General features: G+C 43.5%; 1 protein-coding gene across 1 annotated transcript in view; it reads right to left on the bottom strand.

The window, feature by feature from the left end:
* Positions 1 to 18,625, bottom strand: part of cep112 (centrosomal protein 112) — a gene marked incomplete at both ends in the record, with an annotated part of 88,092 nt that overhangs the window by 62,041 nt on the left and 7,426 nt on the right. The window contains 11 exons of the mRNA XM_079233626.1: positions 796 to 855; positions 1,051 to 1,143; positions 1,274 to 1,403; positions 1,687 to 1,841; positions 5,229 to 5,372; positions 5,893 to 6,011; positions 6,456 to 6,555; positions 9,416 to 9,502; positions 15,229 to 15,303; positions 15,423 to 15,470; positions 18,344 to 18,421. Coding sequence (XP_079089752.1) covers positions 796 to 855; positions 1,051 to 1,143; positions 1,274 to 1,403; positions 1,687 to 1,841; positions 5,229 to 5,372; positions 5,893 to 6,011; positions 6,456 to 6,555; positions 9,416 to 9,502; positions 15,229 to 15,303; positions 15,423 to 15,470; positions 18,344 to 18,421 — 1,089 coding nt within the window. The remainder of the gene's footprint in view (positions 1 to 795; positions 856 to 1,050; positions 1,144 to 1,273; positions 1,404 to 1,686; positions 1,842 to 5,228; positions 5,373 to 5,892; positions 6,012 to 6,455; positions 6,556 to 9,415; positions 9,503 to 15,228; positions 15,304 to 15,422; positions 15,471 to 18,343; positions 18,422 to 18,625) is intronic.

Here is an 18,625-nt window from a genome sequence, read left to right as displayed (position 1 = left end):
AGAGAGGAATCTTTCACGGGAAAAGAAAAACAGGAAAATTAACCGCTAGCTCCTCTTTCCTTCATTGTTTAAATCTCCTCTCACCAACCAGAAGGAAGAAAAAAAAGATACAGGCGTATTACAGGGACAGGATAAAAAAAGAAAAGTAAAACACAAAACTACTGACTTTCTTTAAAAGAAGCTTAATTGAAATTCCCCCTGACCCTGAGTGAAGTGCACAAAGGCCTGCTAAGTTCTTGCAGGTGTCTCAGCCAGAGGGGCCCCCGTCTCTGGGCATGCCAGCCTGCCACGAGCACACACATTATAACTATGGCACTTTGAAGATGACCCAGGTGCAGCAGGTCTTTAAAACCCAACTTTCACCTAAGAAGTCTGGCTTGGACCGGTCTGGTCCAGCTCAGATTGTTAAGATTGGTCTCTTCTCTCTATGGTTTACAGCTGCTCTATGGCTTTGAAGAGGGTCCCTCAAAAGTAAAGGCAGTTAGGTTTAGGCCCGGGTACACTGTCAGTGCATACTTCATTGAGAAGAAAGTCTATTTTTCTTTGCTTTATAACTTTTATGCTAAATCTTACATTTTCCATCCTCTTATTCTTCTTTGCCCAGTCCTTCATCTACTTGTTAATCACGGCCTTGATTTTACAAGACCAGACATAAAAGTAAGGGGAACGAAAAAGAAACATGTGACTCCAGGCTTTGATCTCCACTTGACCGTAATGACTGTGTCCAGGACTGTTTTAATGCAACGACGGAAGCTAAGGAGCTCAGCGGATCGGTTCTTCTGAAGTACACGATACCTTTTTCTCACAGTTGATCCGCACTTCATCATTTTCCTGGTGAAACTTCATCTCTTGATCCTGGAAGGAAGCAGAGTTGAAATGATGTGAAAGATGACTGTTAGGCGGAGGCAATACTGTGACACATCAAACAAAGACAAGCCTGTTCTAAATTTAAGCATCTTCATATATAGTGTTGCCACAAGGATGAACAGAAAAGATGCAGTTTACGTTCAGGCGTACACAATCACACACACACAACAACCCAAATCCTACCCTGACTTGTTGGTGTCTTCGGTGTTGACTGTCCTGCTGCTGCTGTTTGAGCAGCACTACAGTTTTCTCCAAGTCCTCCATCACCTCGGAGGACTGGAAGGGGGAAACAGAGAGGAACTCGTGAAAAAACACTCCGGTACAAATTAGTATTTTGAATCAATTAACTGTCAGTTTAGTCGGGCAGGGAGGGAGAGCGTTGTCGAGGCGTTGTGGTGGTGTGGACCTTGGCGGCGGACAGATCATGTTCCTGATGCAAGTGGATCAGGTCAGTCTCGTGTTTGGCTTGGAGCTTCTGCACAGTCTGCTCGAGCCGCTCACTCTGCTGCTCCTTCTCCTTCTGCAGGATCACATTCCTGTGGACCGTTAAAGAGCACGACAGGGAGGTTAACACATACCTGTTCCCGTTCACCAATTAAATAATCACACGAGTCACTTCACCTGCCCGTTGCTGTAATATTTGTCTCAGCAGATTTAAAGGATTTCTTGGCGCCTTACATGCGTCTTGACAGCAACACGTGATGCAAGACCTCAATATTGTATAATAAAGAGAACATTGCGACAACCTAGTTATCGTTGGCAAATGCAAAGTTTAAACTATACCCTCTCCCCCCCTTTATCGCTTCCTATTTCACGGACCGTCTGTTGGCCTCCTGCAGTTCGGCGCCAAAGGATGCAATGTGAATCTCCAACTGGGCCTTCTCCTGGGTCATCCTTTGACGCAGCGCGTTGCCCTTCTCCACCTCCGCAGACTGCCGTTTCACCCGCAGCTCCAGCTCACGCACCGTTTGCTCCTGGACCACAAGCATATACAGAAATCACTAAGCCAAACGGCTTAAACCAGGAAATATATCATGGGTCAGAGGATTGCATGCTCCCATAGTGAAGTGAGGCACAGAAATCTGGTTGCGGAAGAATGTGGCTAACAATGTAGCTGACCACCTCTCCGAATAATTTTGTAAAATATTTTAAATTAAAGAGAAATGCAAACTAGATACCTCCTTCTTCAGTTAGGATTTGTATTTAGCTCTAAAGCTGAGGTCGGACTTAAAATAGAGTGTTTTGCACTGGCTACTCAAAATAGCTGTGAGTCATCAAAAACAAAAACATCTCTTTACAAACTGCACCAGAGCTCAAACCAGAAGAAACCCTTCAGTGCCACAGACAGATCTTGTTAAGTGAACATATTTCAAGTCAACTGCTGAGCCTTTGAAAAGTGTCTCGAGCTGTAACTCCAAGCTATAGTTTCCATTTGTTGCTTGGAGAAATACAGGCAAGAAATGGTGATTTTTGATTATTCAAAAAAAGTATAGTGTGTATCGTTATCATGTTAATTAAATCTGACTGCAACAGGATTATTGAAGTCGCAGCTGCTTCAAGCTACACTGTGTAGTTTCTGGCCACATGCGCCGCTGTGGAGAAATATTTTGATCGGCCGGTCCTTGTGTTGTTTGTCTCTCATGCTCTAGAAAAATGGAAATACTGTATACACACGGCAAGGTGCAGACCAGACTGAGCTTCAGTGTAATTTTAAAAACACATTTAATGTACAGAGAAACTTCACTGTCCAACTAATCACATGTGTTGTGGCTGAGATTAGATTACACCAACACTGTTGAGTTATTTCATTGGAAAATGTCAAAAAGATCAAACAGGATTCAGATTTTCAATAAAGACAATGATCAAAGACCAGCTGATGCAGACGGCTTCTTCCGGCACCGATTTGATGAAAAGAAACGTCCCCTCTGTGCACGCTGTCGCCCTGCATGCGAGTCTCTGTATGTGTGCGATTGTTACAGCGTGGAATGCGGCGTGGGCCGGCTGATAAAGGCGATGACGGGGCGCTGATTAAAGATGGAGCGTGCTAGTCAATTTAGACGATGACAGAGGCTGGCGATGACAGGAGGCGGAATGACGGCAAAAAGGAGGGAGCCGTATGTTTGAACAGAGTACGAGAGCAGCGCCCGGCGAGGCTGGTGAGAGATATTTGTGTTAGCGGCGTAGGGTGCTGAGAAAAGGAACAAGGGCCCTGTGTTGTGCTGGGACGCGTGCTGACACTTAGTATGGAGAGGCGCTTCTTCTCATCTCCTGCCAGAGAGCCAAGGCTGGACTGGGCACACCTGGACACACTCAAGAGGGAGCACATTATGTCCCCTAATTAGGTGTTTCAGAAGGAGAATTACAAGGTGTGAAGAGCATAATACATACGGTACGTTATGAGCTCTGCTCCTCTTCAGAGATTTAGAAGTGACATTGTCTTTGAAGTTGGAAGAGAGGAAAAAATGGACAGTTTTTTATCTGGAATATCTGCATCACTCATCTCCTGTCAGGCGGTGTATATGCATGACTGTTGTGCATGACTGTTGTGCAACGTTTGCAGTATTACTGGGGATGCACACATATGGTTTTCTAAGGCCGATACCACTTTAAGAAACTATTGAGTTTAAGTAAATGTATGGTTTATACACTTTATTACACACAGGCCTAACAACAGAAAATAACAAAATACTAGCTCAACAATCAGCAGTACAAAGAGAGGGATATTCCTACTAGTTCAACTCTAACAACAAGATCATATTAATCACATCTCCATCATCAGTCATTTAATTATGGACATGCAAGGACTAAAGTCTAGAGTTTGAATGGCGCAATACCTCGGCAGATACTGGCTTGTCTTTCTTTTCAAACACCTACTCAGTCACTCTATCGGCTCTGCCCTGTGCATAGGTACGTCCAAAAATAACAACATCTGACATATCGGTAAGCCTGTTGCGAGATCTTTGATCTGCGTGGATAGAAGTATAAACAGATTTGGGCAGATGGACAGTCTTCGTTTCACTGTTATTTAAAATGAAAATGAATCATAAATCTGTGTTTGTCTTGGCTTGCATACTTTACCTGTGAACTTTTCACATTGTGTTCTGGGCATGAACTTTTTATTGGCAGCTACGTCTCCCCCTCACAGTGAGCAGAGGAGGAGGAGCAGCCTGAAAACCAAATCGGCATATAGTATCATTAACTGTACAAAGCACACGCTCAAAGCTACTGAAGCTCCTGGGTCAAAGTCGTGGAGGACTGAATATTCCCCAAGCACAAAGATCTGCATATTGGATCAACTCAGATCTTCTGACTGATATATTCAATATTTGATACTAGTATAACCATCAGCGACAAGTCAACAGAGCAAAATGAATCTTTTCACAAAAAAAAAAGAACGCAAGACAACATTGATTCTAAAGATTTAGGGTTCGAGACACCAACCACAAAAAAAGTGTGCTGTAATAACTCGCCTGAGATAAAGTTCACTTTGAACTTCCTACAGAAGGTGTCTGTGTGTGTGTGTGTGTGTGTGTGTTATAGCAGCTAATTTACAGTGACAGGGGCTCTTTTCATTCTCTTGGGTCTTGTCTGTCCTTAATTATTAAAAGAGGGGCCTCACCACCGGCCCTGCACTGTCCAGTGTTTGATGCCTTTTAAATATTGGCCTGCTGACAGATTACAGCCAGAAGCAATATGAGTGTATGTGTGATGTGTATGAGAGTCCACAAACGCTGATAATAATAACAATACTATGTATGAAGCAGTGTATTTGACTGGCCTCTGGTGTTGACGATCCCTATTAGTGTAATGTGCACGATCCCACTTAAAACCCAAATCCTTTCATATGACATCAAAGAAACTGTAGCTTTGAGAAGAGTGTGTGAGTGTATATGTGTGTGTGTGTGTGTGTATGCGTGTATGTGTGATTTACTGCACACAAAGATCAAAGACCTTTATAAAGATGACAGAGGTAAGATATGCAAGTCATTCTCGCCCAAAGGTTACAGGAAGTCTCCCTTCATTTGAGCCATGGAGTCACATGGTCACTGTTTTACAATTAGAGCTTTTACACATGTGTACACTTTCCTGAGAGCTAAACAAGGCAAGGACGTTCATGCAAAAAGAAAAAAATACACCCATCTCTTCACCTAGAATCCTGTTTGTTCCAGTGAAAGTCTGGAGCAGAAAGCGAACGCTTGACAGGCGGGTGGAATAAACATGAGTATACTAATCCAAGTTAAATCATGTTACATGAAGTGTGGGATAAGTTAAAACATGTTCAAAGTGTTCCCAAATGTTCCCATATGCATAAAACGGTTGCAAATAATAATGTGCACACCAACCCCTGTTGCTGTACTCACAGTTGCCTGCGACCGAGCGTTATACTCGGCCTCCATCTTGGCCAGTCGGAGGTTGGTGTCCTCCAGCAGCTGCCGGATGCTCTCAGTGTGCTTCTTCTGCAATTCAAACTTCTCCTGCTCCATCTCGGTCACAGCAGCATGATGCTGGAGGGGCAGAGAATAACTACGCATCAGTCACAGATCTGGCTCCCACGACGACTTCGCTTCACTTCACTTCCACCATCTCTTTTATAATCTATTTCTTGATGCATCTAATGTCTTGCTTATTCAAGGGGAATAAACCTCATTTATGTAAAGCGAAGTAGATTTCTTATTATTATTACATCTAAGACAAACTGTAGCTCATCACATCCTAAGTGACCCTAAAGAGATTAGTGGAAATTGCATTTGGATCTAATGGAGCTTGGTTAGCTAGAACTATCGGGAGTGAAAACACAATTTACCCAGGGCAGAGAGCATTAATTTTTCAGCTAAAAAAAAAACCCCACTAACATAAGCACAGCATGAAAGAATACATATTGTTTCTAACGGTTACAGCAGAGCTTGTCTGCTTCCAGCGAAGTCTGCCAGTCTCAAGCTATCAAACGGCCTTCCTCTGGCTTAGGGCTGCTTACAGGGGGGTTGGGCTGCAGAATATCCAAACCCTTCAACTTTTCCCTCATACCTTCTTCTCCCACTCGTTTTTCAGGGAGTCGGTGCTCTGATCCGACATCTTCTTCAGCTCAGCGATCTGCTTCTCTTTGCTCTCGCAGATGACCTGGGATTCCCGCAGCACACTTTGAACTGTAGAAAAGTGAACACACAAAACACACGAGGAGCAGTCAGGCCCTGCCTTTGGCTATGAGCACAGACGGACACGCAAACGCAGATGTACAGTCATGCCCATTGATGCGCTGTCAGTAAATCAATGTCAATAAAGATATTGCAATAAAATGGCCAGTAGCACTGCCCTTTGCCAAGTTTATTCGTTTCTCTTGAAATGCTTTGAGAGACACACAATGGAGCAGAGAAGCGAGGAGTAAGAGAGGAACGGGGAAGAGGGAATCAATGAAAAAGTCAGACATTGTGCGATTAAAAATGTTATTAAGCAGCACAGCTGGAGAACGTCACTCTACACCAGCACAGTCTCTTGTGGAATTGTATCTTTTTGGGCTTTTTACACTGAGTGTTCAGAGACACTAGTATAAACATCCTTCCAGTTTGCCCTGCAATCCTGCGACCTCTCACCTCTCCTCTCCAGTTTACGGATCATCTCCTCCGATTCCTTCTGCTTGGCCCGATAAACGCTCTTCGTCTCCTCAATCTCACCATTCTTTCGGTCCAGAATCTCAAGAGAAAGAGGGAGATTGTTTTAAAAACACATACCGGAGAATATTCAGTTTTTCTTTTTTCTGCTGAGAAAACTGCCAAGTATACATGAGAGATGTTCTTGTTAAAGTGCCTTTTTTTTTTTACTTTCACCAGTAGCTTTTAAACGTATAAGTTTACTTGTAGAACAAATATAAACAGAAGGGAACACAGCCGCCCAAACTGACAAACCGCATTGGAACCTGTGCATCCCTCTTAAAGGCACTCTGTGGAGTTTCTGACCACTAGCTGCCCTCTGGAGTAATGTTTTACGTGCGGGTCTTTGCGTTACAGATGCATATTCATGCTGGTGAATTCCTGGCAATGGTTTCACTTTTTTTGCACAGGTGGGTGCAACACGCCAAGAAACGCAGAGAAGAAGAAATCTGCTAGCTTGCTGCAACAAAACAGACCTTCATGAGCAATCTTGATGATTACATTTTTTTTTTTTAAAAAGTACATTTAGGATGTTATTTAAGAGGACATGGAACAGTTTGTCTACAAAATTCACTGTATGACCTGACAAGACCACATCCTCCACATGCCTATCTAATCATAAGGAGTGAAATGCCATCTGAGTGAACCACCTGTGCCGAGGTGTGATGAAGTAACTGCATCTGCTTGCTGCAGCCATCTGCGAGCCATTAGTTAAATAAGGCCATGGAGAGTTGGAGATCCACTATAAGAGGACAGTCTAGCAAGCTCCATATTGAGGAGGAAGATGTCACAACTGCATAATATGCATGCATATTATTATATTATAAATTTGAATTCATAATGACATTGGTATCACTCATCCAAATAACAAGACAGAATAAAACAGACTTCTCCAACAACAGATGATGCTCTAAATTTCTGGCTGAAATGGCACAAAGTAAGAGTGGTTATTTTCTCGTCAAGAACCGTCCCAAAGCCCATACGACGACTTTATCTTTCGAGCATTTTGTTCTATCCAAGTGCACTTAGTTGCCCAGCCTGTCATCCTCTCTGTGTGAATGGGATGGGCGAGATGAAAGGAGGCAATTGGAGCAAAGTTCACCAAACATTTAGGGATACACCTTTTTTTTTCCAATTTATCCAGCCCAGAGACTGTTGGATTTTTTTTTTTTAGGGGTCCACCGAGCAAGGCGGGGAAATTCAGTCAGGTCCAGGGAGAGTGCACTAGAACGTGGGAAATGACAGCTTTTAGGGTGCTCATTTTAGGCTTTTATAAGACATCCTAATGCAGGTGGGAATACAGCTTTCCATCCATGACTTTAACCAATATCACCAGTGAAAGGAGTGAAGTGGAGAAAAAAGAAACACACCTATAATATCTAATAATAGAGTTAGAACACGAGTATACTCTCTGTGTAAACAGAGGAACAGAAACAAAAGTATCAACAAAAACACTAATGTAATTGAATCCATATGGCATTCAAATAAAAAAATAACTGTTCTTAACTACCCTGTATTGTCGTCTGGTGTCCACTGTGCTCTACCGTTAGTCTCGGATCATTAGCACGATCAAAAAAATATCTTCACCTGAGGTTATTCAATATTTTAGGACTAAACAGCACTGGTCCACACACTGTTCTTCCATTACCTTGTCCACAATGACCAGGAGCCTTTGGGCAACATATACATTATTCATACAGTAAAGAGCCTAATTAAAACTAAACTTAGCTTGCCCACCTACCATCAGGCGCTTCAGAGGGCACCCCTGAATCACTCCCCTTTGAAGCCTTTAGAGGGAATACTGGGTACAATTCTGAGGAAATTAAATCGGACATAACTTGCAATCTGTATGTAATTAAAGAGAGGGAGCGAGGGGGAGAGAGCTGGCTGTCATCCTGTCTCTTGTCAAATACAAAGAAGCAAATGGGCATCTTTAAGTGGAGAGAAAATTAGAGTGTTTTTTCCTTTTTATTAAAAGCTCCTGTGGCAGCAAAGGCAAGTCATACCGGGGATGTGACAGACCCCAGGTGCTTGATCTGCAGCCGAACTGATGGGCACTAAGTGTGAAATAAACCAGCTTTACTGCTATTTTCACCCGCTGACAAAGAGCTTTGAGGAGCTGATTATCTGTATTATTCTTTTCCTTTTCATTAGCCACCATAATAGAATCAAGTGCCAAAGATGGGCATCGTAAAACGGGTTAACTAGTTTTTTATGAACACTCAAGTGAACAGACCAGCCTGTCCACTATCCCCAGGAGAAATTATCAAGGCATTAAAAACTGTGTGTGTTATTTCTCAATATAAGTGAAACTATGAGGATTAAAAAAAAACAAAAAAAAAACACTTGAAATCATGGTTGCCTGATGAGATGTATTCAGTGAAAATGAGACAAGTATTTCATGCCAATCGCAAACCAAAGAAAAGCTTTAAAGAAAGGGATCCAGCCATGGTCCCACTACGCTCTTCCCATTCAGGCTCTGACTGGGCTTCTTACGCCAGAAGACAATTTATTTGCAAAGACAGTCAAACTATAACCAATTGAATATCTCGGCATTACAAACTACAGTATAAACGTAGAGGACGTTGACTGGACTTCATTCAGCATCTGTATAAGAGGTCTGCTGGTTTACTTTGCATCAACAATTGTCATAAATTATTCTTTAGCCAAAACTAATAATGGATATCAAAGCACTAATAACTTACCTAATTTACATCTTTGTCATTTCCCCACAGACAATTGTATTGTGGCGTGACCTGTGATGCTACAGTTTATTGTTGCCCGAAAGACTCATTAGAAATTCTGAAATTAAGTCAATATGCCTTTTCTCATACGCTAGAAACTACAGCCTGTAATTAGATAGGGGGGCAGAGTATTTACTACGTTTCTATTTTGATTCTTACTTTCTCAACATCTGCATCGTGTCTCTGTTGCAGCTTCAGCTTCTCCTCCTGGTGCTTGGACTCCAGCACTTTGATCTTCATCTCACTCTGGAAACGCATAGAAAACCAAATGTCATATCCGTAACACGTTTAACGCTAAACCAACTAACTGAGTGAATCCGTTGTTATTTCCACATATGAAAGAAAGTTGGTAAGCAAAAGAAAACATCTGCTTGAAGGATGAAATATTAGTTATTACAAGGCAACACAAGTAACAAATATTGTTCTCGGCAGTTAAACATTGAGAACTTTCTATTTTAGAGAATGGAGAAAAAAAAGACATCATATAGTGTGACAGGATAAAAGAGATAACATGAATCTGGATGAAAGAAGATAGTGTGTCCCGTCTCGCGCATAAGCGCAGCTGATGATGAGACAAACCACATTAACATTTTAAAACATTTATCCGTGAGCAGAGCTTCAAAAAAACAGCGTGGAGCTCAGATGTATTCAACTGTGTGTGTGTGTGTGTGTGTGTGTGTGTGTGTGTGTGTGTGTGTGTGTGTGTACATGACAGTCTATAGTAAGCACAACAAAGTGACAGCCTGTGTGCACTTCAGAGAACACAAAGCAGTTCATTATTAAGAGAGTGGCTGTCTTCATTTGTTTTCAGAGGATTTAAAGTTCAGCATTGTCGTGTGCATGTTGGAGCAGATCTCCCAAAGCTAGACGCCTTCCCGAAAAAGAAAAGAAAAAGACCTATTCTTCTATGGTCTCTTTAAACAAAATGATTAGTCATTCATCATTACTGGAAATAACTATCACGTCTCTGGCGAGACAATATCAGTCACAAATATCCCGACCGTCAGCCGAGAACAGCAGTCCTGTGGGGCCGAAACGCTCATTACACATTTTGTATTTAATACAGAACTTTACAGCTAGTGGGGCTAAAAAGGAAAACTTTGCCTGAGGGTGTGCCAGAGAAAAAAACGGCATGTTTTCATGTCAAAATAAAGAGCAGCTTATTTTTTTTATCATTCGGTTTTATGTAAATCCCATACGCTTCTTAAAACAATATGCTCTTCTCAGCCTTTTTCTCCCAACTCTTTTGAGTTGGTTTGCTACAAATTACACACAACATGTCTCCTCTGCTGACAAACACACAACACATGGCAAGACAGACAGAACCGTAGACAGAAGTATGGCTGACCATTCACTTTGAAGTCACGACTCATGTTTAGTCACCGTCTGTTCTGCCGTGTTAATCAACCCCGGAGCAGGGTGACAATGTTCTTCCTTTGAAAGTGTGGGGGTGTGTGTGTGAACATGTCCGTGGTTAACAATATCCCGCGGCCAGCTCTTGTTTGTTCTAGTCATCAAAACAATTAAAAAGAGAAAATTCCCATGACATTGCTTGGCACAGTCGACCCACATTAGACCTTCACTGGGTAAAAATCAAAAGGAGAACAGCTGTGATGATGGCCTGATTAAAAATAATATTCAATTACAGTGTAGTTAAGTGTATAAATATTGATGCAATATAATACAGGACAGACATCAACAGCATTCTGGATTGTTTGAGGGGAAAAAATATGCATCCGGTGCTTTAGTGTTGAAACGGTGGCATCTATATAACCAAAGAGTTATATGTTGGTAAGATGTCAGAACTTAATGTTGGAGGATCATTCTGAGTCAAAATAAATAAAAGTCCATCTACGACGCATAACATTGCCTTCTAGATGCGTCTCCCCATTATTGCACTTTATCTACATGTAGACTATTTATCCTTGACAAAGCTCTGTTAAGTGTTCTCGCTTTATACGTTATCTTTTTTCTTGGTTTACCACCATTTCTTGTGCAATTGACGGGACCACAGGAGACCTGTCAGAGCAGAAGGGGGACAGCAAAAGAAAATGAGAGAAAGAGAGAGAGAAAGATGGCAGTGATTGAAACGCAGACGAGTAAGTGGGGACCTGATTCTGCTGGCGCCCCCCAAAAAAAAGCACATGTGGGGGTGTCACTTTCTCATCCTCTCTTCAAAAGCTCTTTGGAGAAAGTTTGTCAAACTAGATCAGGGGCGTTTGAAACTTGTTTATAAAGTCGTCAGTGAGGGAAGGAGGAGGAGGAATGTCGTACACCTAAGGCGTCTGAGATGCCTTCAATCAGCCCGACTGGATGCTACAGCTTTTTTCCCCCTCTTCTCTTCTTCAGAGTTGTAGCGAGCGCTGTAAGATGCCATGTTTTTTGACTCTCCGCTCATGAAAGCATGATAGGGTGGGAGGGAAGAAGGAGAGGGGTAGTGGTGGCGAGGGCATAAGAGAGATGGAATGCAAGGAGAGGACGGAAACAGCTGCTTTTTCTGCTCTCAAAACTGGCGCGGGGGGTCAAGGCCTTTTTCCTCAGAGGGATGTGTTCTCAAATCGTCTGCTAACTGTTCGGGCTCCACAAAGCAAGGTTGCGTTTGTGCATCTCCTTCGTCTTGCCTGAGATGCACAATGCCCCAGTAAGTCTTTCATCCTCGGTAAACACAGATGCTTGAGGATAGTCGGTACGCAGCGTTCTGCTATCTACTGAGGAGCAGCTAGATGTCATTTCCACACTCTGACAAGAAGTTAATTTACTGCAGTCTGTCCAGATAGTATGGTCGGATAAAAACAACTTTTGAATATCTGAAATGTATGTTATAGTTTTAAAGAAGGGTACAGAGAAAGTAAACAGAGTACTACTCAAAAAGTCTGCTATAAATACATCAAATACATAAGAACCAAGTACAGAGGACAGAATGGCTTTTTAAATAGTAACGTTATCATTATGGAACATGGTTGGTCTCTTGTGTCTCTCAGCCAGAATCAGTCTTAGGAGCTCGTCCTCTTTAAACTACTAAGGCTCACGAGCTTGATCTTTTTTTAGCTTTGAAAAACGTTCAGATAAGAAAGGCTATGGCCCTCTAAATCACGGGCTGAGAGCTCACGCTCCATCCCAGAGGATCCTTAGATTAAAGAGACTGCATCATTACGGCAACCGAAAGCAAAGGGAGCTGATCCCCAGTCAGTGGCTTGTGACCATTAGAGTGTTGCTGCTTAACACGAAGACACTCGTCTTATGTGCCGTGCCAGCAATCCCTCAGGTCAGGAACCATGGGGTTGGTTTGAAGACAGCACGCACGCAATCACATGCAAACTTTAAAAGAAAGAAGGGGAGCCTCTCGGTATCTTCTTCTGTGATCACACATCTCGGTCCTATGCCTTAGCCTATTTCAGTCGCCATTTTATTTAATGTCCAAATAAAGACCCAGCCCTCATAAATGCTGAGCACTTCTAGGGCGTGCTGAAGGATTAGCGGGACTTCGTTGCTCCTGCCAGACATTTTCCACAACTCGGCCGTAAGCAAACGCACTGTATAAGCAAAGGGACTCCAAGCAATGCTCACGGTGAAGTTTCTCAGCTGCCACTCATTGTTCCATTGGAAAAGAGCAGTCAGCATTCCCATCAATGCAGTCAGTAGCTGATGAGTTTGGTGTGAAAGCTGAGAGGTTCGTTAAGCCGCCACCAGCTATATGACATGTGGCGTGTATAACACTTTAAACCTGGGTAAATTTTCAACTAGGCTCTCAGGATTAAGGGGAAGTGATGTCACTGGGATTTCCTAGACCGGGCCTAGACAGCCACGCGATGGCAGGGGTTGGACAAGGCCTCGAGGCTTCATGATGAAAGCTTAATGTGGCTTTTGAGGATGATATGGTTACGGGTGGGATAGGTGGTTCGAGTCACTTCTATAGAAAAATACTACGTGTGTGGTAAGAGCTGTATCCTGTGGGGTTCAGAGGTCCTGAAACCCCACCTAACTCTCTTAATTGCTAAAGGTGACTTCAGACACTTGATCAGTGGGGCCATCTTAAAATGATAAAAAAAACAGAAGAAAAAGGGGCTTTACAATAGCATGTCATAAACCACAGACCTATTATAACTCCTCTTTTACAGGGCAGAGGGTGTAGTCAAATGGGAATTCCCAGAACCTCACAATGGGAATCGGAGATGCACTGGCACAATGCAGCAGAGTTCAAGAGAAGGTTCTGCATATGGCTGATGGGAATGTCATTAGATTTGCAGGTCGTAAACCAAAGTATTGGACAACTTCAAAATGTTGACCAGATGGTGGCTAGATGAAAAGTTAAAGGATCACCATGGAGATTGCAAATTTCATGGCAACCCATCCAACTGCAATTTGCTGAAAAATACAAATGCCAACCTCATGGTGGCAAATTCAGCGGACCACCAAAAGCAGTAGGATACATCGTGTGGGAATCATTAATATCTTGACCAAATTTTGTGCCAATCGGTCCAGCAGATGTTGAAATATTTCGCAGGACGAGTGAAGACGTTGACCTGCTGGTGACGCGAGAGAGAAAAGTCAGAGAATCATTAAGTCAATACGAATCATCCTTTGGGAAAACGAATGTAAAAAAATAATAATAGCAATCAATCCAGTAGTTGCTGAGATAATTCAGTCTTGGCCAAATGGGAGGACCACACGACCGGCTGAAATTGCCTTCTCGAGAGCGGTGCCACAACATGGATAAAAAGCATAAGCACAGTCTGTTGACAGTGACTTCTATACACCTTGGAGGAACAGAATGTAAGGCAGCGACACACACTTTTAACAGACTCTCTTTCAATGCATAGACACGTCTTATTTTTCACTCATATTTTCCCTACAGCTTTATTTTAATTCCAATAAAAAGCTAACTTATGTATATGGCAGAATACATCAGAAATGCAATAGATTGACGTCAGGCAAATTGCACAAACCTAAGCACCATGGGGAAAATACTGCAGCTCTGCACCATTTCCTCTAATTTCCCAATGTGTCCCTCCCAATGTTTCTCTGTGACTTTCCTGAACTGGTTCCCATACTGAGAGCATGCTGGCCTCAGTGGAAATGACAGGTCAGTTGACTTTCCTCTCTCTTAAAACGTTGTGCTATAAGTCAAGGCCATACATACTGAATCCGAATGGTATTTACTCCACGATACATACTACTTACATACAAGAGACGGACAAACTATTCTTAATTATCAAATAGAAAAAGATCCTGAACAACAGCCAAAAAAATGACCATAGAGTTGAATGGAGGAGTGTGTGTGTGTCTCTGCATGTGAATGACAAACAGAACTTTGTTATGACAGGTAAATAAGCAACACCATTGTTGTCCATCATGTCTCATATCCTTTCTCTCTGCCCTTTCTCCCTTCATTCTCTGCCCTCTCCCGGTGAAGCCCATCTAACTGACTGGAGCGCTTTCCCCAAGCAGACATGAAAAGCCACGGCTATTACAGCCAAGTCATGCTCGGTTTTATATTTAACAGTGCGGGTAAAGGCCGATGGTCGGGAAGGGGGGGGGGGAGTGGAAGGAAGGGAGAGGTGGGGAGGGGCAGAGACTTCAAAGCATGCTTTCAGAATGGGATTTTCAGCTTAAATCCACATAAGGAAAAAACTGTCATCACTGGGAACCGGCATTATTTTTGTCTTCTAAGAGCAACGCTCGCCTTGGCCATTTCAACAATACAAACTATGCACAAAGCTGGATGTAAATGGCTGTAATGGGCCATAAAGCAGTCAAGAGAGCTTTGACTTCTGTGTGTGTTCAACACTTGCTTCTATACAAATGCTGAGCATACTGAACTGTGAGTAGCAAGAGTTTAGGCGTATTGGAATGAACATTGCTTTAAATATCATGTGCCTTTGGATGTGAAACAGAGAATCATTAAAGAAGTCACACCCAGAGGCTTTCAGGTACGGTTGGGGTTTGCTAAGGGCTCTTACTGTGCTGTACACCTCCTTGCTGTGTGCAAGCTGTGGGCCCTGATCCTCCGCTAGGGTGCTGCTCCTCCCAAAACCCGGCTTGAAAGTCTACAGAGATAATGGAGGAGCGAGATTAGGTGATGAGGAGTGATGAGGAGTTCAAAGGCAGCACTTTTGTATACGTAACAATAAATAAAAGCACAAGAGACCAAAAGAGAGACACTTACTGGAGAGAAGGGAATGGGGTTCTCTCGCAAATACCTGGGGTTTTCAATCTGGAAGAGTAAACAGACGAACATTAGACTTCTCTTCTTCTTCTTCTCCTCCTCACAAAGCCTTACCACCAGGACCAGAATCTAACCTCCGCCCTTAGTTTGTCATAAACAATGCGGGGAACACATCAAACGCTTGGTGCCGTGGCTGGAGTCTCTTCCGTCAACTCTTGTCTGTTTAGAAAGACAGAATGCGTCGGGCTACTTCAAGGCATTGTGTGTGTGGCCCGCTCGGTTTCCGCTCTCAGCCCGTCTTAGCTGTCCCAACACGGCTCTTTTGTCAACACTCAGGACCACTAATCTGTAAACTATCCCCGGCCCGTTTACCGTCACATGGAGACAAATGTGTATACATTCTTGCCAGACACCGACACGGCATGTCCTTTGATTATAATATGAAACACAAGAGATGGAAAAAAAAGTGAGCTGTTAACCTGAATACAAAAGGGTCACACTCCAAATGACTCTGCAGCGTTACATCAATACAGATCACTGACTGTGAAACAAACTACCAAAACATCTTGGTCTTGACAACTTGCGATTTTCCAACCACTATTTGACATTTCTTTATGACCCCATTATTTTCCTGTGAACTCACACTATTATCATACAGTGTTTCTTTCTCGTGCTCTGAGGCTGTCTATAGGGGCTGCTAACTAGCGGCAAGATCACGGCCTTCCAAAGCAGTGACGGCGACTTTTGGAGATGACAGCGTTGACGCACTGTAAACAGTTCTGTTGCAAAGCTTCTTTAACATGGGGATGAAGGAGGAGAACAAGTGAGGAGGAGGAAGAGGAGGGATGTGCGGGACTTATTCAGCTGCAGTTAAATGAAAAGGATTTAATGTTGTGAGGTGGCGCAACCCACACAAAGCCGATCCAGAAGGAATGGAGGATGAGCGAACAGAACCTCAAACAACCTCAAAGCTTGGCACTAAAATAGTTAGCTACTGTACGAGGATAAAGTCACAATCTGTTGCTTCAGGGTGAGCCAGTGACAGCGGAAATAGATGAAAGCAGCTCTCCCTCCCGACTTAGTCGTGATGCAGGTAAAAACAGGTCAGACATTTTGTTAGCTGACATGCTATAAGCTCCCAACAAAAGGTGACATCCGGCTTGACACCGTGAGACACACGAACAAGACCAGACCACTCAATACATCAGCGCAGAGCAGCATCAATGGTGCGTGCCACGATGTATGATGAATTGCTACTTAAATTTGGCACTGGCAAAAGAAAAATCAATATTTACCAAGTGATGAATCAATCAATATCCCTCTAAACTAGTGCCCAGGCTGAAAACAAGAATGGGATTTATTTTTATTCCCACAAACAAGCCAGTCATCAGATTTGATTGAGCACGGCCCACAGAGCAAGGAAGACATGTAGACTAAATGCTGCGGTGCAATGCTGGCACAGTGTTGCGATACTAAACTTGGATTTGGTGCACACGTATGCCTGTGCGCACACTCGTATCCTGCGCGCCCACACACATGCTCCTGTGTGTGCACATGTTTGTCCAGCCTCGCAGCTGGCACAGCGTCCTGTGTCATTGGAACCTGGCGTGGACGGATGCAGAAGAGGAACACTCCACATCACAAGGCCTGGCATCTCCAGCCAAACAAACACACGGTGATTGATGGCTTCCTAAGCCGTCAGCACACCCATTTAACCGCAGACAATGGACGCCCAAGAGGCAGGCACTACCATTGAATTCTGCATGTAAAAAGTAAGCCAAGTCCCATTAGAGATACAACTCTAACAGGCCACATTGCAGCTGGAACTCCTGTCTGAGTCTGAAGCAATCTGCTGTCCAGCATGGCCACCATGCTGACTACACAGACTTTATTACATTAGGGGTGAAATGAACAAAACGATACGGACCGCTTCAGAAGATCTAAAGCAAAGCTAAAGATGTTCTTGATAGAGTGACGCTCGGTCGTGCTCAAATTTCGTTGGAGCTGGGCGCTTTGAAGCAGTGCATCTATAAAACTTCTGTAAACTTGAAGGGGGTTGGCGCGCGCGTGTGTGTGTGTGTGTGTGTGTGTGTGTGTGTGTGTGTGTGTGTGTGTGTGTGTGTGAGTGTGAGTGTGAGTGAGAGAAAGAACATCTGTTGATTTGAAAGATGCAGGCTTGAGGGAGCGTTGCCAGGCAATGCCTCTTATCAGCGTCTCAACACAGACGAGTGCCGAGCGGGGCAGTGCACGGCTTCACGTCGGCTGATAGATACCTCAGATTACCCTCGAATTGAAAGAGAGAGGGAGAGTAACGTGGAGAGAGTCGGAGGGAGTTAGATGGACGGACAGAAGTGCCAGAGAGAGCGAAAGAGAGCAGAAGACAGACGGAAACAGTTCAGAGAAAGAGAAGAAAACGACAGTAAGTGAGAGCGGCTGTGCTGTAGAGTGTAGAAGACATCTGTGTGAGTAATGTGGGGGAGAGGACAGAGGCGACAAGGAGAAGAAAAAGAGCAACTCAAGGTCATGCTGGTGAGGAGATAGGGAATAAATAAGGGAATAAAAGAACATGAGGGCAGAGTGCTTATCAAGCCCTGGCCTGCGGCACTCCAGCCAGAGCAGATAAGAGAGGCGCACACATCTTCAAATGCTCAGTTTACACAACCACAACCCTTCTCACACTCATCATCCCACCCTCACATCCCACAATAGCAATGAGCTGCCTAAAGGAAGTGGTTTCAGAGGACATAGGTGAAAGAGTCCCCTTTGTTTAGCCGTGTGTAGGCAATACAGCTCAGCACCATTGCCCTCTTGATTCAGGTGAACTCGTGAGCTCAAGCGATCAGGTTCACTGTAACCGTGGATGAGCTGCAGCATGACAGCTGCATGTAACTAAGTAGCTCAAGGCATGCCCCTGGACTCACCCCCAGGTTCCAGCTGTTGAGACAAGCCTCCAGGTCACTGTCATCGGGAGACATTTCTGCCTTCAGCCTCACATCCACCTGAGGATTAAAAAAAAAAAAAAGCGTGAGTGTAAGAGTGTGTAAACAGCAGAAACAAAATGGAAATTAAGTTATAAATTAGAGGAGGGAATTCAAATGACTTCTCTGATTGGAGGTTTGGCCTTAGGAAGCAAATGGCAGATAGTGATGGAGGTTTTTACACAATATAATTCCACTCTTGGCAACAACATATTTATTTTTTGT

The sequence above is a fragment of the Taurulus bubalis genome (assembly GCF_910589615.1).
Source record: "Taurulus bubalis genome assembly, chromosome: 17".
NCBI lineage: Eukaryota > Metazoa > Chordata > Actinopteri > Perciformes > Cottidae > Taurulus > Taurulus bubalis.
This window is presented reverse-complemented; position numbering and strand designations above follow the sequence as displayed.